The 21211-nt window shown below is 40.5% G+C and overlaps 1 protein-coding gene across 4 annotated transcripts in view; it reads right to left on the reverse strand.

Annotated features, from left to right (window-relative positions):
* UBE2O (ubiquitin conjugating enzyme E2 O) overlaps nt 1-21211 on the reverse strand; it is a 92464-nt gene that overhangs the window by 20160 nt on the left and 51093 nt on the right. For 2 of the 4 annotated variants that reach the window (XM_054977206.1, XM_054977205.1), the window contains exons 3-10: nt 19635-19745; nt 18589-18686; nt 17645-17708; nt 16894-17037; nt 14819-14928; nt 13862-14012; nt 7964-8005; nt 1819-2327 (exon numbers count right to left, since the gene is read on the reverse strand). In XM_054977206.1, the coding sequence (XP_054833181.1) occupies nt 1819-2327; nt 7964-8005; nt 13862-14012; nt 14819-14928; nt 16894-17037; nt 17645-17708; nt 18589-18686; nt 19635-19745 (1229 nt within the window). The remainder of the gene's footprint in view (nt 1-1818; nt 2328-7963; nt 8006-13861; nt 14013-14818; nt 14929-16893; nt 17038-17644; nt 17709-18588; nt 18687-19634; nt 19746-21211) is intronic. The other 2 variants (XM_054977208.1, XM_054977207.1) reach the window with 1 other exon arrangement.

The raw sequence follows: 21211 nt of genomic DNA on the forward strand, positions 1-21211 counted from the left end.
AAAAACTCAGCTATTCATTGATTTTTTGGAGGGGAGGGGGATAAATGACTCAGTTTAATGGAAACCGATTCTGAGCCAAGGCCAGGAGGATTCACCCATCACAGTATCACAATATATAGAACACTGAGGGAAAAAGTGTCTGCTTTCAATTATGTTCCAGGAGCTTTTGTTCTGCATTTACACACATCTGTTCAACCACACTTTGTTACTGGATTGATTTGCAGATTTAAGGGCGATGTACATGTATTTCTTCATTATTTATCATCCCCCATACCTTTATTTTTAATAGTAGCAACGGGGCTAAGATTACATCTCTAAAGCTGAATATGCTGAGGCACTATGACACAAATATACTTGCTGAAAAGGACTACCCGCATACAGAAAACAGAGTGCTCAAATTTTGTACAGCCTACGTTCTGTTGAAACCAATACCATTTGCAATGCAATACATATTGATCTCCTCCGCATCAGAATGTGTTGTCATTCCCCCGTTGACTGGTCATCATGACTACCTACTAGTAATTGCCTGGTCTTCCAATCAGCTGGTGACGAAAGCTCTGATTTGCAGCCTATCTCCTAGTGTGCATATAACTCTTTAAGTGTAGCCTTTAGCTCATCACTGCCTGAACTGGCATCAGTTGCTGAGGCAGTACTTCAACACCAGAAGCCACCTGCTTTGTTTTGCAGAGCTCTGCTTGAGTCTTCAGCTTGATTTCCCCATTCTTGATCATGCAAAAAGGATACAGAGTCAGCACATCAGCAGGAGCTCCTCCCCGCTATTTTTTCCTTGGCTTGAGGCAGTCACAGGAAAAAGGTGCAATGTGAACTCTAATTAGACATTTTTATTTGATGCAGAAGCTGCAGTTGCCGTAAGGGGAAATAACTTGGAAGCTATTTTTCTAAGGAATTTCTGAGGTCTGTGCAAGGTTATTTGGTGAGAAAAAGAACAATTTGTCAATGCTCAGAGACTATAACATTTTTAAACTGATCCCTACCATTAATAACAAGTTGTATCTTGAGTTCTAGCAAGCTCCTACTTTAATTAAAAAGAGAGGGGAGGGAGAATTCACCTGGAAAGCTGGGGGGAAGGGGAAGGAATGTGTCTCATCTTTAGTCATAGAATCCATGAAAGGGAACAAGAGGTTCTTTTGTAACTCTGGCCATGACTTTTTTAAAAAATGTATGTTTGTGAGTCTTTGAATGACTTCAAGTTAAATTCCAAAGCCATTTGGGTTTTCTATTGTAGTTTTGCAAAGCCGTAACACTTGGGTTTTCTAAGGTCCAAAGCTGGAAAACTTTTTTTGTAAACTAGTTTAAATTATTTCAAAATCAGTAGGTAGGCTACTGCTCATTTCTGTACTCTAATCATTGTAAATTTATAAGGCTATATTAGAAGTTCAGATTTGGGGCTCTTTGGACCCAAATAATAAGGACATTCAGACTGGCACCTTAAATTCTGTTAGTTTTATTTACTCCACAGATAGTGTTTATGTTTTTTATGTATGACTTAGATCACTGTAGACAACTGTAGTGTATGATTGCAGATATGTGATTTAGATGACTACGAATGTAGTTAATGTTTTATGTTTGTGAGTTTATTAACTGAAATTTTAAAAAATTAATAACAACCCCCTCCACGAAGTATTGCTCCTTGCAGTTTTGTCTCCTGAGGTCAATTTCACACATGCCACCAAGACAAGTACACCACAGTAACAAAACGCAGACATTTTATCTGCACAAGAATTCTGAAGATAAAAGCTGACATTAAGTCACCACTCAGGTGTGGCAGGATTTAAGTGATGTGAACTTTGACTGTACCTGTCACCTGGTTTAAACTCCCGGGAAACCTTGGTTTTCTTTTTTTTATGTTTCCGCTTGAGGTTTTTGATGGAGAGGGGTATGCTCTTCTTGCGTCCAGTGCCACTGCCACTTTGAGAAGAGGCTGTGGAGCTGGCAGAAGAGGTCACGGAGCTGGTGTCATCTGTGTCGTCTGCGGCTTCGTCATCGGCATCCTGCTCTATTGACTGCAGCTTGTAGTCCGAAGAGATGTCATCTCGTTTCAGCACAAACGGTGGTTGCAACTGCAGCCCAGCAGCTTCACAGGTGATACCTTTCCCGATTTCACCAAGGTGCTCTTCCTTTATCTCTTGTAATCTTACAGCACCATTGGCAGATTCTTCCAGTTCACATTGAGAGATAGGTTTAAGATCTTCAGATTGTTGGTCACCGGTTGCAGCAGATTCTCCTTCAGGGAGGTGAGTGGTACCCTGAGAATCCGGGGAGCATGACATAATCTTCACTATCTGCTTCTTCAATAATCTCCTTACCTACAAGGAACACAAATTAGTCAAACAAAGGCAGTCCAAGATAACTCCTGCACACATCTAGGGAAGCTTAATCATTGCAACCAGTCATACCATTAAGCTTAATATTTAGTTAACAACTAGTTTTTATACAGACATCTGCTTTTTCGCTATGGACTACATGAACGCAGGAAGTTTTCCCCCTCGGGATTTTGACCTTACAGTAAGAATTTTTCTCGGGAAGGTGTGATGATGAACATAACTTGCTCACATTCTTCAAGATTTTCAAACACCCAGCCACTATTCTCACAAAGCTTTAGGTAAGACTAGCATTGGCACTATCTGTAGCATATACTGCTGCTTGTTTGAGACACTGTCTCCTTTTACTAAACATGCTCCTTGGTTTAACTGGCTTAACACACCTCGATGAGTCCTGCTGTGTACCTGCTTGTCTCTTCATATGCTAATGTTACCGCTTGCCCTCATGTGTTGGTACCATTTCTGCATCCCTATCAAGGGCTTTCTGCAGAAGTACATTCTACTTGTCTATGAATAGATGTCCCATGGCAATGCAGGACTTGTTCTATTTCCCTTAAGGCTATAGGCATTCCAGTGTACCTGGGATGGTAGTGTAAGAAAGGGCAGGACTAGGAAGGGAAGACAGAAGAGATCCAGAACACCTATTTGTACTGGGGGTTAGATTTTGCAAGACTCACTCCCTCATCCAAGCAACAAGATATGGCTGAAAGATCAGGACTGCTTTTCCATGGCACTAATCCAGCTTGGGGGAGAGGTGGAATGGGGAATCCACTGCAGCAACCCATTTCAAGTTGTGTTGAGCCTCCCCCTACCCACTTAACTCTACAATGGGGAACTACTGGAACTTTTTCATGCCTCTATAATTTCAAGGTGATACACTTAAACTAAATTGCCTTATTATTATTATTTAATGAAGCTGCACAGTACAGAGGCTTCATTCCTTAAACAGGTAGCTGCTTCAGTTTTTCCACCGGCTTCCAAACACAATTTAATGCATTGTTTTGACCTATAAAACTCTAAATAGCTTGGACAGGGCTCATTTGGAGCCGGAACGTACAGGAACGGCGTTCCGGTAGATCTGAAAAGACGTCACGTGGGTTTTGGACCTGCCCACGTGATTCCTTTTCCTCCGAGTGCAAGCTGAGTGGTGCTAATACAGTTGGAGCACTGAGTGGTGCTCCAAAGGAACGTAAGCTGCTTCTGCTCTGCTGCTTTACTTTCATTTGTGACTTGTGAGGGGGTGGGGGAGAGAGAGAGAGAAAATGAGTGAATGGGTGCAAGCTGAGTGGTGCTGGGCTCCAAAGGAACCTAAGCTGCTTGGATTCATTCTGCTCTGCTGCTTTTCTTTCATTTGTGACTTGTGAGAGTGAGTGAGTGCGTGAGTGTAAGCAGGGCTGGCTCTCCAGAGGAGGGTAAGCTGCTTTGAGTTCATTCTGCTTTAAGGAAATACCTGGAGATTTTTGTGAAAAGGGGCCTGAGGGGTGGATGTTGCCTTCTGACACACTTCCGGTGATGTCAGGGGGCGTGGCATATGCTGATGAGATATGCTAATGAGTTATGCTAATGCAGTTCTTTTTCTAGGAAATGACCCCTGACCTTGGACCATATAAATCTTAAAATCCTTGACGCTCCATCATGATCCAGCATCCACCTTTCACTGTAACATCCATGTATATCTGAAACACTGTGTGCACAAAGAGGTGCTTCATCTAGGAGCTTCACATTGGAGCAATTTAATATACATATACCATTTTGTTCTATTGTGCTGAAGTCTGAATGCATTATTAACTTTAAGATCTTCAGATAAAACAGGTTATATGATACTCTTGTGTATTTAGGTGCTAATCTCTCTCTCTCTCTGTTCGTATCGCTACTGCCTTAAGCAGAAATTAAAATGGGAAGAACCTTATTTAATATCGTGTCTCTGATGTTTAATTATTGCCCCTATATATTTTGCCACAGAAACAATAACAGAATCATAACTATAACTAAGTATGAAAGTTGGAACTTAAAAAAACCCCAATAATAAAAATAACAAAATAAAAATCAAACAATAAAGCAGCACTAGGAAATTACAGGCTCCATCCTTGAACCCTGAAACTTCTTGTAGTTCCCATCTACATGTTTTCTAATGGATCTTCACAGTCATGAAGGATACCAAAAAGATATTCAAGAACTTTATTTCTGTAGAAGGCATTACATCCACAATTAATTGCACAACAGCCCTGGGAATATAAGCTCTCAGGGCAGCTTAGGAAACTGCACTGGGTCAGGTCAGTTTACAGTACACACCCACAGGTGGTTCACATAGTGAAGTAAATCCAACCTCCCCTAACCCATGCAGTAGTTGCTGGTAAATGCAGCAATCCTAATCACACAATTGCCCCCCAGACACAGAAGGGGGGGGGAGCAGCAATGTCATGTGGCTCTGATACAGGTGTCTGCATGGAATTCCCATGTTGCATGTTAATAAATGAAAAAGGAGGGAGGGGAAGAAGAGATAAACCCACTAATTCCATTACAGGACCAGACCCTTTGTTCCAGGTAGATGTTTGAAATGAGCCTTAGAACTGTATGCCATTTTGAGCTTTCCTGAAGAAGTGAGGCTGATGCTGCTCACGCTGATGCCAAAATCTACAATACAGCCACATTAACGGCTACTATGAGGTTTCAAAAGAAACAGGCTGAAAACTATTCAGGGGGCAATAGCTTTCACATGACTGTACTGACACATCTGCATACTCTGGCTGTTTTATAAGGCTGTAGTGTATTTTTGCATCTGACATTTTATAAAAAAGGTACTTTGCATAATAAACACAAGAGGTTTGATAAGTTTCGAGTTCTGTCTGGCAAGATCACTGTACAGAGTCAGATGTGGTCTAGCAGTCCAGCACACACACAAAAAGGCCAACAGATGACCACAATATTTTGTTCCACATATTTTGGAACATTGTGGGTATGGCCGGAGTTGGTCAAAGGAAACTGTCCTAAAAGAAAAGCCTTTGATCCCCAGCATGAAAAATGGATTTAATGTGAAAAATATATGGGCAAAATCTCTAAACACCAGGGCAGCAACATGTTAGATAAGCGAATAATGCACAGGGAATTGGAGTAAGATACAGATATTGAAAAATTCCGAAGACATTTTTCTAGGGACAGGGTATTTATCACTGACTCAGAATTGTCTTGTCACCTTTATAATAGCGGTTTTTTACTACAATTATTGTTGATTTCTGCTCAGAATTGTTTCTTAGATATATTTGACATTTAGCTGTAGTACAATTCCCCAAATAGCCAAAATTCCACCTCAAAGAGGTATAGCAAGCCCAGCTGCCTTTATTTTCTAAGTGGGAAAGACAATGAACTTTCACAAATGATGTGTTATTAGACAGAATATCCAATCATCAATAGAAGTTTGATAATTAATGCCAACTTCACTAGTGAAGAGAATTTAGCTTGTTTCAATATAGTAAAATAAATCCTTATTTATTCCTCAAAGCTAACTCCCAGATACTGTATCACTAGCAACAGGTTTAGTCCCTATCCTGCTTTACTTTTCCACATGTTAAAGAACTGGTATCCTTTACCCCAATGGGAAAAATAAGGCAAATGGAGCAGGAACAAAATCTTCTCTCCATCATTAACAGTGAAATCCTAAGAAGAGTTACTCTTGTCTAAGCCCACTGAAATCAATGAGCTTAGACAGGAGTAACTCTTCCTAGGATTGCACTGTAAGAGTAGGTAGATTAGCACCAAACTGCGACTGCATGCATGCATATGCATACTGCACCTCTGCATAATTGCTTTGCCTATATACGTCCACTTATAACCATTCATAATAATGGTTTTATTCTGGGAAGCAGACAATACAGATATGAACAAACTCTGGTAAATGGGGTCATGTCAGGGAGAGGGTTGTAAAGTTTTCTTTAGAGGCCACTAGATGAATTTTCCCAACACCGCCCCTACTTAATATGATTTAGAAGAATGAAGGCAACAACACAGAGTCACCTCTGAATGGCTTCCTCCTCATGTTGAGTGTTCTCTGGATTGAGAAGCCATTTTAGATTTAGGAGCACAGGTGAGCAAGGCTGTGTTTGGAAAAGGAAGTGAAACCTATGGCCATGGCCAGAATTTCTCTAACCCTTCCCTGCTTGCCAAACTTCATGAGTCCTTAGCTGGGGTGTGTGTGTGTATATATACATAAACTGGTACTTGGGTTCTATCATAATCTAGACAAAATGCAAATCAGAGTGTGGCTGTACAGGCAGGAACATATTTTAAGTACTAAGGAAATAATGGGATTTCCAACCCCATATTTCTCTCATGATATTAAGTAAATGTAAGGAGTGGGCAGGAGTGGGGAGAAGACAGATGTCTAAGGCACATATTCCGATCCCTGCAAATAACCTATTAAAATATTTGGGTGCCTAAAATGAGAAGTAAAAGGTAAAGGTAGTCTCCTGTGCAAGCACCGAGTCATTACTGACCCATGGAGGGGGGGGTGGGGATGTTGCATCATAGATGTTTTCTTGGCAGACTTTTTACTGGGTGGTACAGCAGATAAAAAACCTATGATACAGGGGAAATTCTGCCGTCACTACTCCCCACCTATCAGCGTAGTCTTAATCAAATCATCCTCATCATAACAACAAATAAGCGTATAGGTCAGGGGTGGCCAAACTGTGGCTCGGGAGCCACATGTGGCTCTTCTAGACATATTGTGTGGCTCCCGGAGGTCTCTGAGTATCACTGTGGCCATACATTTTATTTTAGTCTAGTTTATTTCCCTCCCTCCCTTTCCTCCTTTCTTTCCATGTCTTTCCCTCCCTTTTCCTTTTTTCCTTCCTTCTTTCTTTCCATGTCTTTCATATTTTCAATAAAAATAAAAAGCAATTTCCTCATCTGAAGTCACTTCAGTGCATCATATCTTGTGGCTCTCAAACATCTGACATTTATTCTATGCGGCTCTTACATTAAGCAAGTTTGGCCACCCCTGGTATAGGTTATAGACCAGGGCAAAGTTGATGGAAGGGAAAACATACCCATATACAGTGGTCATCAGGGGAAAATTTAGCCCCTATTTCACTCCAAGTTGGTATACTGTTATCTATTCCTATAGAAAAGTTGCATACTATACTCAAGACAACGTTCTGGTGGGAGAAAATCCCATCAATGCCCTTATGTAAATATGGGCAAAAAAATGCGTAGACCCTTCCTTCAATCGTATACCTACATCAAACTGATGGGTGCTTGGCAAAAAGTAATAAACAATTATTTACTAGAGCTTGTTCAGTATTTTCAAAGTATTATTAGGTAACTGCTGAAAATTTAACATAGCTTTTTCTGGCAGAATAACGACAATTAAAATAAGTGATCTAAAATAAGCTCTTAAAATATTCCTGTTTATGTAGAATGGAAGATATTAATAAATAGTGAAGATTACTGTTCAGTTTTATAAGGGAAGAGTATTGAGAATGAGAACAGCCTTTATAGAAGAAGAAAAGATGGTCTTTGCATCTCCAATACTGGCAGACAAATGGTCTTAACTGGACCTTAGAAATGTTATGAGTTGGAGATCAAGACTTTTTCACATATAGAACAAGTGTTTAGTACAGTACCTTTTCAGGCTTTACGTTGGATACGATACAAAGACAGGCCATCTGCAATATTAAACACCATAATTTTGGTATTATTGATGAAAGCAAGGGATATTTACAGAGGCAAATTATATCTAGAGAAATTACCCACCATTTGGGTAGCATTTTATTCATACTTTCTTCCAAAAGGGAGACTTAGGACATTTAAATTGTGAGAATACAAAGAAGCTGTTTGTTTTGTAGCAGGCATAGGGGAGGGGAAAAGATACCCCCCCTATACTGACATCAAGAATGATCAAAGCAAGTGCAAAAGCTTCTGCCACCCGGAGGCAAGCACATGCCACCAAGAGCCACATTTTGTGGCCTGCTAGGTCCTGTTGACCCTCCCTGTTTTAAGCAGGAAACACACACAGGAGCCCCTGAGGGGTAACATGCAAGTCTGCTGGATCGGGCTCAGTAGGTAGCAAGCTTTGCAAAACAGGATTAAAAGACAATCAATGATTATATGAATATTTTAAAATTAGACACTTAAAACTGTCTATTAGAAGTAAAGATGGGAATATATCACTAAGTTTAGTTACATCTGAAAAACTGACAAGCCAAACTTCTCAAGGACAAAAAAAAAGTCTATTGTCACTATAACTGGAAGACACTCATACATTATAGGAGAACATGCTCTAAGAACTTTTCTGTCAAATGAGATATGGCATTCATGTGGAATACAGAGTTCCACACTTTGTTAGTAAAAAGGAAAAACAATACTGTTCATCAGTAGTAGCCAAAATTCAAAGTGTTCAACTGGAGGAAGCTTAAAATACCAACTACACAAGTATGCCTACTGAAACTGAATCTACAAATGAGAATATTAGCAAACTATGTCCTTGCTGTGCAAGGCAAAGCAGAGAAGAAAAAAGATGGTACAGTGGGGAAAAAATTACTGTATTCCAAACAATGATCCCTATGCATTTTGCATGCTGCTTCATCAGGGAATCTAAAGTAATGCATGAAAACTACATATATAGAATTAAAAACTGAAGACCAACTATTCAGTGTAAGTTGAGCACAGTAAAAATATTTTCCAGGAGCTATATGATGTTCTGACCTGTACAGAGATAAAATGGTGGAGGTTTTTCCACATAACAGTCCTGCACACAAACTAAACTATCTACCCATATTTCATCACTTTCAAATTCATATATAGTTCCCTGTATCTCCCTGTCTGCTTAAGTGAAATACTACTTTTCTGTTCAACAATACATGTTTTAAGGTTTTTCCTATATTTATATATATTATTAAAATGGCATTTGATGATGTATACAACCTGTTCGGAACTACATGTAGTGAAATCTTCCCATCTACTGGATTTTTATATTCTTTAATATTAAATGTGCCTTTGGTAAACCAGACTCTGGTAAAACCATCAGGCTGGGAGGTGAATTATGTGTCACTGTGTACTAGTAGATCTCTCACACTAGATGTTCTTTTAAATCAAGTAATATCACATCTAGGGATTCTGTCCAATATATTTCAGTATTTGGATATGCTCTTACTGAATCCATCCATCATATAGTTGGTAGGGAGAGCGAAGAACAATCTCTCAAGATCAGTTTTTTCCTGTTTCAAAAGAGATTTTTTTTTTCTGTTTTGAGATAATCCAGATAAGACACAAGTAATGCGGGTTGGTACAGTGGAGATCTTGAATGACATTGTGCTTTCCACCTCTGATGGGGTTTAGTTGACTCCGGCTGACTCAGCTGAGAGCCCAGGGGACATACTGGATCCACCACTGCTGCTGGAGAAGTGAGTCAACGCAGCAGGGGGGAAAAGGTTCTCTTTCAGCTTGGGCCTCTCCTGGAAGATGGCCCCCTACCCTGACATGGTTGATCTGGCCACTTCAATGCATAACATGGTAAGCATTGACACTATAGTACTATACTGCATTCTACACAGGTCTCCCCTTGAAGTCAATTTAGAGACTCCAGTTGGTGGAGATGGTGGCTCAGTTATTATTGGGAGCTAGGTATAACATGCTTATTACTCCCATTCTGCAGTCACTCCATTGTCTGCCCATCAGTTACTGGGCTAAATTCAAGGTACTGGCTATCACATACAAAACCCTTCATGGCCTTGGTACCTCCTATCTGTAGAACTGTCTTTGCTCTCTGCTTGCTCCACCACAACAGCGGCACTCATCTGAGCAGGGCCTTATGAAGGTACTACCCTCCAAATGGGTGAGAACAACAACTGCTCACACATGTGCTTTCTCTGTTGTGGCTCCAAACTTATGGAACAGCCTGCTTGATGAGGTCAGGAAAGCTCCCACTTTCCTGGCTTTCTCCAAACTATACAAAATTAAATTATTCAGGACAGCTTTTAAACATTGGTAACAGGACTGTACTGAAATGAAATGGTTCAGAAAGATTCTTTTTCAAAGGGTTAGGGACTGTGGACTATACTACTGTGCTCCATATCTTGTTGTAGGTATGCTCCTACTATGTAATTTCTGCATCATTTCATTCATCATATGAAAAAGCTTATGCTTTTCCCCAGCTCTTTTTCAGGTTTCTGCAATCCAAACTCTATTGCACTATTTTATTGGATATACACCATGCTGTTTGATAATATTCTCTTTACCCTATGTAATTTGCTTTGAGTATCAGTGAGAAAGGTAGACTATGAACAAACAAATGTATTAGAATACACTGGCTGTAATATGCATGTAGAGTATTCTTCAGTGGTCAGATTCCGTTCCAAAACTAGGGCCTTTTCTTGAAAGCCTTGCATTTTAGTGAAATTCTTCATTGTTCTAAGAAATTGAGCGTATGGTAAATTTCTCTTAATATGTGCTGGATAGTGACAGTCAAACCTTAAAAAGGAATTCTTGTCTGTAGTTTTTTTTAAAAAAACAGGCCTGTACAGATCTTCCTGTACTTGCTGATATCAGTGCTATCCAGAAAATTTATCTGCTCCTTATCCATATGTAATTCAAACTCAAAGTTCTCATCATGTTGTTATAACCAATTATGAAAATCTAACAGTTGGTCCTGGTTCCTCTTCCACAGTAAGAATACATCATCAATACAGCATTATAACTGGATTATGCAATTTGTAAAGGGGTTATTGCTAGAATGAACAAACAGCTGTTCAAAATTCCCAATATATAAATTAGCTACCTCTGGTGCCATCGAGGACCTTCTATCTGACAATAAAATTTGTTGTTAATTGAAAAATAATTCTTTATAAAGACAACTTCTGCTAATTCCATCAAGAAAGAAGTAGGTGGATAAAACTGCTATTATTTAAAATATTCCTATGGAATATTGGTACGAAGTGAGACGACAACCAAAGTGACTAAAAGAACATCTACTTCAACATTAGATATTTCTAGGAATGTGCAATTCGGGCTTGAAATTCGGCAAAAATGCCAAATTTTATCTGATTCGGTAAAATAAACACCAAATTTAAGTTTACAGAATTTGTTTGGTAAAATTTGGTAAATGTCAGTAAGGAACAGCAAAGAAACACTGCTTCCAGCATTTTTTTACCAGATGAGAGGGGGCAGAAAGGAGGGGGGAGTGTGAGTGGCCAATGGGATTCTGAAGAAGGAGAGTGCCTTTATTAAACTGCTGCAAGGATTTAAATTAGTAAGCTTGCCTCAATCAGTCTCCATTTTGCTTTGCCTGGAGAACACTGTCTCCTTATTGCTGCTGCTGGCTGTTGGCTTTCTCTCCTGACCAGCTTTGGACTGTGACTAGATCCTGCTGCCCACTGTGTGGAATGGATTCCTGGCTGCTGCCTGATTTGAGAGTCGTAGACTCACTGGTGTTTTTCTCTCTTTGCGGGGAGGAAGTTGACCTGGTTGACCTGGTGTCTGGGAGGGATAGGGGGGAAGGGAAAAGGTTTTTTTAGTTTGCATTTTAAAAACTGTTTTTTTGCTCTGTGTGTGGGACTTTGGTTGGGCTTTTGTGTAAAGGGGCTTTGATTTCTGGCTTCTGAAATTGTTTATATTTACTGTTCATTTTGCTGCTTGTTCTTCGGGGAGGGGGCTGTTTTCCCCTGTTGTTGGGCTTTCTTTACAGAAGTTTGGTTGTGTTTTTTGCTGAGTTCTGTTGGCACAGAAGTTTGGTTTGGTCAGGTGTTCCTACTTGTAGGTTTTCCCCATAGGGAATAATGGAGATTGGAGGTGGTTGGGAGCAACTTCTTTGCATGGGCATAAGATGCGCACCCCCCCCCCCCGAAACAATCTTTATGAAACTTGGGGGGGGGGTGTTATTAGAGGACAGTTAGGAATAGGTCCACTTCAAATTTGGTAAAGTTTTATTAAAAAATGACCCCACCCCACCCCACAGGTGACTGGAAATTTCCAAATTGAGTTTCCCATAGGAAACAATGGCTGAATTTACACTGTATTACTGAACTGAACTGGAGAATGAATTTAGTAGTCTCTGAATTCCAATTTCCCCCCCAATTTGGTATTACCAAAATGAATTGACTGTTTTTTCCTGTGCACACCCCTAGTTTTCATCTAGTTTACTGATAAAATTGGTGGTATCTTTTATGTAGGAAGGCATGGATAGGAACAAAAGTGTATAAGAAAGAAGCCGACATGTTCACTTAGAACTCCAGTATTTTATGTTCTATATAAGAGCCATAGGAATGTTTCTCCTCCCCTGGGGAGACCAGTTATGTCTGGCTGTCATTCAGTACTGGAACCGTGAAATGCATAGGGACCTTTTGTATGAAATGCAAAAAAATTCCTCCCTCACTGCATCATTTTTTTTCTTTGACTCTGCATTGGTGCACCCCCCCCTTCCACATGCAAGGAAAATACATTTGTTGGGGGGGGTGGGAATCCAGAATTTGTTTACTGTTATGACAAACACAACTAGAACACAAAGGAAGAAAACCACATTGGAACACGGGAAGACTATTATAATAAATTAAGGATATGCATGTTTTTTGTTACAAAACTGATGCAAATACAGCTGCATCATGTAACAATTTAGAGATGTGTCTTTTCCTGCTACAGGTCTTCCTTCAGCCCAAGTTATGCTTTGAGACAGAGAAAATCTTTCAGGTTAACAGCAAAATGGAAAGCTGTAGAGAAACATGGTTTGAATGGTGGGGTGCAACTGCTTTAACAAGAAAAGGAAATTGCTTTTCTACTGGAAACCCTGAAATGATTTAAGAAGCCATCTGCAATGGGAATTTGAAACTAATCTCTGTCTTAGGTTTACAGCTGTTAACAAGCATTGAGGATTTCAACAGATTCAGTCTGAAAAGAGTGCTTCCAATCCTATACCCAGAGGTACCAGAATGCATCAAGATGGCAGGCAGGTTCATGTGCTCATACTAAACATGTATTTATCATGTGATACCTGGTTGTATAAGAATCATGGATTGATCTTATGAATGCAACATTGTCAAGTGAAAGCAAGCCCATCTCATGAGAACTAATGCGGACTGAAGCATTATATGCTTTGCCTATAATGTTTCTGGGGACCACTCTTCTCCCTAGATTCCATATTCTTCTACAGCCTCTCCTCAAATTACCCCTTCCAGCTCTACCACAAAGCTGTAGTAGAGATTCTTAACCCAGATTCTTAAGATTCTTAACCCAGATGTGAAGATGGTTATGACTGCCAGTCAAGCAAGTAACCTAATTATCTTTAACTACTGGTCTATCTTCAATGTTTATGGCAGTTAGCTGTACAGGCAGCCAAAGCTGTGGGAAGGAAATGTGAATCTCCCTGCTCCCGATTATTTTAGCCGTGGCTGGCAGGTTGACTTTGTTGCATATACTAAAAGCCTAAATAAATGTTGCTTAACAGGACAATTAAAAGAGAACTCTGCACAGAATTTAGGGTTTTCAGATGTCATTATTTCACATTCCCAGCAAAGCTATCCCACTGGACATACCTTTTTGGCAACAGCTCCTTCTCCCAAAACACAGTTTCTCTCTGGGCACTCACATGTGATTTTTGCAGGCTCTACTTTCTCAGGAAATACATACAGACACCTTTCCCCAAGTTGCCGCTCAGCATGGTCAAAGCAACCCAAGCGTTTTACCCTGTTAGAAGATGAAAGCAATATCACTTTTTTAGCTGGTATTTTTCCTACAGATGGTAGGTACCTAATATATAGATGGAAGCCCCATTAAGAGGTGACAGACACTCAGAAATTTGCCAATCCAGATCTTTTGTCGTCTTCTGTGCCGAAACTATTAAAGGACAGAGTAATAGTACTCCCACATTATGCAAAAGTATATGCTTCATAAAAATATTACTTATGCATATAAACATATTTCAATACTGAACATATTATACAGCGCAGATGTGCAAAGAAGGTATGCAGATTTTAAAAACCTGTTTCACAGCTCATTAAAAAGCAAACTGAACATGTATAAATATGTGTCATGTTATCAGACAAACAGACATGGGCTGAAGCACATGACATAGCAACCTTGCTGTAACTAAAGAAGTCTTGGCCTCATCAGTGCCTGGATGGGAGGCCTCCTGGAACTCTGTATCTCCTTGAGTTCCATGATGGAACAAATGTAAGATATAAATGTTATAAACCATTATGTTCCATGATTGAACCCTACCCTAAGATTAAATTCCAGGGATAAGCATGAAGGAGCCCAGTCTTAAATTAAGTGCTGATTTTTTACTGACTAGAGGCTATTAGGTAAAATCCCCCCTTCTGCAAAACATTAGCATCTAAAGATTTACATGTCACCATTACAGACTGTTATATTGCAAAGGTATGGTAATAAGTTTGCTCATGGAAGCAAGCTGATGTTATTCCAATGGTTACCTGCTGGCAGAAAGCTTACTTAGGGCAGAATTATATGACGCTGAATATGAAGCATTTTACCTAGATAAATTCTCTTGTGTGATTAAAGATGGTGGTGGGCTTATACTATCTGTACCTCCAGGGCAGAAGCTTTTTGTGATCCAAGTAACTTTTAATTCTACCACCTGAACCTAAGGAGAGAAAAGGAGAAGGGGATGAAAGAAAATGTTGAGAACATCTGACTAGAATACATATCACAGAATCATAAAATTGGAAGGGACCTTACAGACCATCTAGTCTAACTCCCTGCCCAATGCAGGAATAGCCTAAAGCATCCCTGACAAGCATTTGTCCAGCTGCTCCCTGAAGACTGCCAATGAGGGGGAACCCACCACATCCACAGGCAGCTGATTCCACTGCTGAATTACTTTTAATGTGAAGAAGTTGTTCCTAACATCCAGCTGGTACCTTCCCTCCTGTAGTTTACATCCACTGTTTCAAGTCCTATCCTCTGTTGCCAACAGGAACAGTTCTCTCTTCTCCTCTAAGTGACAGCCTTTTAAATACTTAAAAGAGAGTAATCACGTCTCCCCGCAACCTCCTTTTCTCCAACCTAAACATTCCCAGGTCCCTCCACCTTTCCACGTAGGGCTTGGTCTCCAGGCCCCTGATCATCCTGGTTGCTCTCCTTTGTCCCCTTTCCAATTTGTCCACATCCTTTTTGAAGTGAGGACTCAGAACTGCATGCGATACTCCAGGTGGGGCCTGACCAATGCGATCTATAGTAGGATAATGACATCCTGTGATTTGGATGTCATGCCTTTGTTAACACACTCCAAGACTGTGTTCACTTTTTTTGCTGCTGCCTCACACTGACTGCTCATATTTAGCTTCCTATCCACCTGTATCCCAAAATCTAGTTCACACACAGTGCTACCCAAAAGTCTCTCTCTCATCCGCTATGCATGGCTTTGCATTTTTGTTACCCAGGTGGAGAACCCGGCACTTATCCATGTTAAATATCAAATGGATAGCCTTTTATTACTGAACATGTTTCAGATTAAGTACTTCAGCATTACTGAAATTATGTGAAAAACTGTAGCCGTTCTCTACAAAGTATCTATCACAGCTCTGTCTTTTCCATTGATAAAATTCTGGCTGGGAAAGAATTTAACTAGGAATAGGTGCTAGTGAGTAGGATTCCATGGAAAAGCTTGCAGGGGCAGTTGATTTAGTGGATCTTCCCCATATTCCCCTGGTAGCCTGCTACTCGTCTCAAAAATCTCCACTGAGGATTGTACCATCCCATTACTTCTCACTGCAGGCCCATATATTGTGGTGCATTTGTTCACCAGGATCTCCCAGGACAAACAGCTGCTACAGAATGTGGAGAAAGGTCTACTTCACCAATGCCTCCTGAGACCTTTTCAGTAGGATCCAACTCGATGGAAAACAGTGTTCTGAATTTTTAAATAAAACCACAATGTACTGAGCCAGTGTACGGCAGTGGTTAGGATGCTGGACTAGGATCTGGGAAATCCAGGTTCATTCTGCCATGGAAGCTAGATGGGTGAACTTGGGCCAGTCACACTCAGACTAACCTACTGCACAGGGTTGTTGTGAGGACAGAACTGAGGAAAAACAAATAATGTATGCAAATTTGCATCCCCACAGGGAAGAAAGGTGGGGTATAAATAAGATCAATAAATATCCGAAGTAAGTAGCAGTGGCACAAATATACCATCATTTTCTTTTAGAAAATAATACAAACATACATCTCATTATTTCTTAGGATGTACCATTAACAAAAAAAGATCGCGCTGTTCAAATACCAACCCTGATACAATTTAAAATGGAGGTGCCTGTCCTTCCTACCATTTTCTCTCTCTCACTACAAGAAGATTTGCAATACTTAACAGTCATGGAAATGGCCAGCATTCTCTCCTGTTAAAACCAAATCCTAAACAGGTCAGATATACATTCAGAACTCTACATACTTCAGCGCAGCAGCACTCCCAAAGATCTCCCTTACTTTCCCTGTCCCACATAGACTTCTATTAATGGAACAAAGACATCGGGTTTGGTTCAAAAGGCATCATGCAATTTGTCTAGTCAAAAGAGTGATTCAATAACACTATTAGTTCACCAAGCCATACCTCTTCTACCACCACTCTGAACTTGCTCTTTGTGCTGAGAACAGGCTTCACCCCTGAAAGCCACTGCACATTTGAGAAGACTTTTGAAGGACCAATCAAAACTTGCCCGGGATAAAAGCCATACGAGTCATCGAAGAAGAGGCCCTGAAAGAAAGCAGTAATACAAAAATTACTCGCTGGCCACGTTTTATCCCTGAGAAATAGGATTCTTGTATTTCTTTCCCATTTTTATCACTACGAAAGTACCTGAGAGCCCAATGAATATTTCCCTGCTGCAAAAGCACTTCTCTCCATTGAACTAGCTATTTTGCAGTAGTTTCTACGATACTTTGGGGAAATATCATGTACACAAAATTCTAGCTAGTGGAAAAATTCTGAGATACTTGCGAAAGGACAGGTCTTAATTCCAATTATTTCAGTAGCAGTAGCAGAAGCTCAGGAGCTGAGCATCTACAACAGGGGAAATTTGATTTATTTATACTGTTACTCCTTAGACTCACGGTCTTGGTTTCTCTCCCATATAAATGGAAGAACTTCCATTTATTATCAAGAGAAAAGGAAAGTGCTTCAAAATCAGTTGTGACACCAGTGGCCAAATATGCTCCTTCCACCCCACCCCACCCCACCCCACCCCACCCCTACAGTCCTTTGGCTGCAGATGGGGACAAGTGTGACCCATGGGATACAGAGAAACACTGCACCTCTACAAGATGGAAGTAGTCTAATGAGATGTGAACAACAATAAACTTACCGAGTCGCTAACGTGGGGACAGACATCATAGAGTTTTGCTGCATCTTCTGTACTCATGGAACACCTAAGAAAAAGCAGCAGCTGTTGGAAAACAGACTTTGCAAAGGTCTGCGAAGCTTTCTTAACATGCTCTCACACCTAAGTTTATCAGCACTAACCCATCATGCAGCAAGATGCCGGAGGGATAACATGATAGTGAACCAGTCAGTGCATGATAGCTGGAACAGAAAAGAAGCGCTATGGGAAATTGTTTAAAGGCCGGAACTACACTATTTTTTACACCTCTTGGCCATCAGTCTGGAGGTGACAAATGCCACTATTTGTAGAGTGAAGAAAAAATATGCAGAAGCTGTGTTAAAGTACTGTGAGAGCTTGCAATTCAGAAGCTCCCCACAAGGCCCTGTACAGAAATTGACCGAAAGTTCCCCCTCCACTGGGAGGGGGTACAGGACATCCTCAAAAATATCAAAGGCCAGTGCCACAGAACTTCACAGACTAAGAAATCCAGGACAGGTGCATCCTATGAATCTCAGAAGTTTGGGGGGGGGGGGGGGGTGAGGTGCACTGATAATTAAAAACTTGGCTGAACAATCTGTGCTCTAGATGGTTCTCCACAAGGTTGACAGAACAAGTATAAGCAGGTTTTAAAGTAATACTCTAGTTTGGATCCCATGGAAATAATCTGCATGCACAAGGGGGGTGGGGGTGGGGGAAGAGGTACAATTTCCCCCAATTTCTTCTTCCCACAGCAGCCCTCCATCTCTCCCTCATGCTGTTCCTCCGAGGGGCCCCTGTCCCCCATGAGCAGCCTTTTGGGGTGCAATGGGAGCATGGAGGAGAAAACTGCATGTCCATGCACTGAAATTTTAGTCAGGACTCCAGTCATGAAACCTACGTTTAAAACAAAAATTAAGATATGTTCTGCAAAAGAAGCAGCAAAGTACCTGGCTCCATTGGAGAGCTTCAGAATGATTTGGTTCTTTAAATCGTACACTTTCCCCAGCCACCAGTCATAGGCTATGCAGTCACCATACATAAACGGCTGAAGAAAAAGGTATGAATGAGTTTAAAGGACCAGTTTCCTGGATCTTTGTTTAATTGCAAATATAGAGAACACTTTTAGCCCAATCCAAGCATATGAATGGTAAGAGGATATGTCAAAGTTCAGAATTAGGAGACACTTGACATACAAAGCAACTTCAGAAGAATGTTTATACATCTTTTAGATTGTGAAAAAATTTTCCTTATTGATGTTACAAAATGAGGGCAGCAGGAGTATGCAATACGTGCTTTATGACGGATACCATGATGGAGTTGAGTAGATGAATGTTAATCAAAACATACTGGCTGAATTTTGGAGCAGCCTCATTCTTGCAGTCAAGTATTTTAGAAAAGGGCAAAAGCACCATCCTCTGACAATCAATTAAAAACTCTTTCCCCCTGCCGTCAAAGAAAATCATAGAAGGGAATGCCGTATTTCTGATCATTTTAGGAAGGTTTCAAAACACAGCCCAAAGAATTTGTTTTAGGTAGATCCCTTCCATGTTCTGTTCAAGAAATGAATTATTATTTTTTAAAAAAAGAAACCTCTAATCAAATCTCATTTAATGGAAACGCCAAAGGTACCAACAGAAAATTCCTGTACATCTCTAGTGTATAAGATGTTCTTTTAAAGGTTTTCCTAATGTGCTGTATATTATCTCAGAAACATACTGTTGCCATGGGACTGCTTTAGTCAGGTGATTACTCCCGCCAACCATGCAGAGGCTCTACATTCCATTTGTCACAGAACAAGCCCTCGGCTGCCTGGCAGAGGCTAGCAGGATATTAAGAACACGCACAGTGATCATGCAAATTCTGCATCACTCTTGCTAGAATGAGACCAAATTTACTAAAAGAAACCACTAGATGTGCATCATCATCTGATGACTTATGATCAATCTGTTAGCTTTTCTACTTTATGACAACAAGTAGTTTTATGCATTCTCACCCAGATATTCTGAAGATCTTTGCTGTTGACAGGATAAAGGATACAGTTGGTTCCCACCAGTTTTACTGCACACTCTATATTTACATCAACAACTGTCCCACACTGGCTGTCCTGGAAAAGCAAACAAAGGGTTTTTAAACTACAGCACATTTTTCAGTCGCACAAAAATAAAACTTTAACACACCGACTTTTGTATTTGTTCTATGGGTAAATGTGTGCATGTGTATGTGCCGTCAAGTCACAATCAACGTATGGTGACGCCGGCAAGGGGCTTCTAAGGAAAGTGAGAAGTAGAGGAAGTATGCTATCGCTTTCCTCTGCTGAGTCTTCCTTGGTGGTCTCCCATCCAAGTATGGACCCTGCTTAGCTTTGAAGATCTGATGAGATTGGGCCTACGCCATTGTGCCTTCCCCATCAAAGCTATCAAAGACCACAACCACCTGTTTTAAAGACCCAAGGAAAATAGTACATTGTGTTTAAGTGTAGAAAAAACCCTAACACAGCTATGAACAGAGAGAGCTCGCAAAAAAGATGTTTGCCACCTTTCCCTTCCCCCTGACGTCATTTGTGAGGGTTAAGACCTAAGGAACAACAACAGATTTGGGGGGGGGGCTGCAGTCAGAAGGAGAAGAGTCAGCAGAAATTGCCTTTCTTCTTGCAGGAGCTATAGGTCAGCTCTCACAAGTATTAGGGGGCAATCTGTACCACTGTCCCCTTTCTGGCTGCAGCTCCACACACTACATACATTGCCATTTCAAAGGGTCCAAAGGGCTTCTGGGGCTCCACTGGGAAGTTGACACACACTCATTCTGTGATTTTATTCTGTCCATGGTTATTTTAGTATTCAATCTAATGTGATAAATAACAAGATTAAAGAGGCAAGCCTTCCTGTGCATTCCTCCCATTTGAATCAAGAGTACTGCAACATCCACAGACATCTGTCTGAACATATCACCCTTCTTTCTAACCCAGTCTTCATAGGCTGGGAGCCTGCACAAAAGGATAATCTGACATTGACTGGACAATGTATGCTTAATATACAACATCTCAGACCAAAAGTCTTCTTTTAACGTTACACACAATTTAACATTAGTCATGGGGAAACAATTTCTATGGAAAGTCAGTATTTCCCCGGCCTCTCCATGTGCAATATGGGGATAATATTAGTTACTTTACAGGAGTACAAAGACCACTAAGAACATATGAAGACCTCTGAACGCATACATGTTATAGCAATGCCAAATATTTTATCCTATTTATCTGCAAGAACACACAAGTATCTATTATTAGAAATTAGTTACTGCGATGTCACTTTGAGCCAGTGAGAAAAGGTAAAATATTCTACATCAATGTGAACAATGCCATTTGTATCTACATACAGTGTGGCTCTCTGGAAAAAAGGAAACCCAGACGCATCATTAACTCAGCTAATTCTTAGACAACTGGAGCTGGTGCAACAACATACTTTTATTTATTAATGAGCATAGTCCATTACAAAGCCCAGCTGATGGCTGGATCCCATAGCTGTTCTCAAACATCAAGACCTATTAACAGAAATAAGCACGCACACGCGCGTG

The sequence above is a fragment of the Eublepharis macularius genome, chromosome 4 (genome assembly GCF_028583425.1).
Source record: "Eublepharis macularius isolate TG4126 chromosome 4, MPM_Emac_v1.0, whole genome shotgun sequence".
Classification (NCBI taxonomy): domain Eukaryota; kingdom Metazoa; phylum Chordata; class Lepidosauria; order Squamata; family Eublepharidae; genus Eublepharis; species Eublepharis macularius.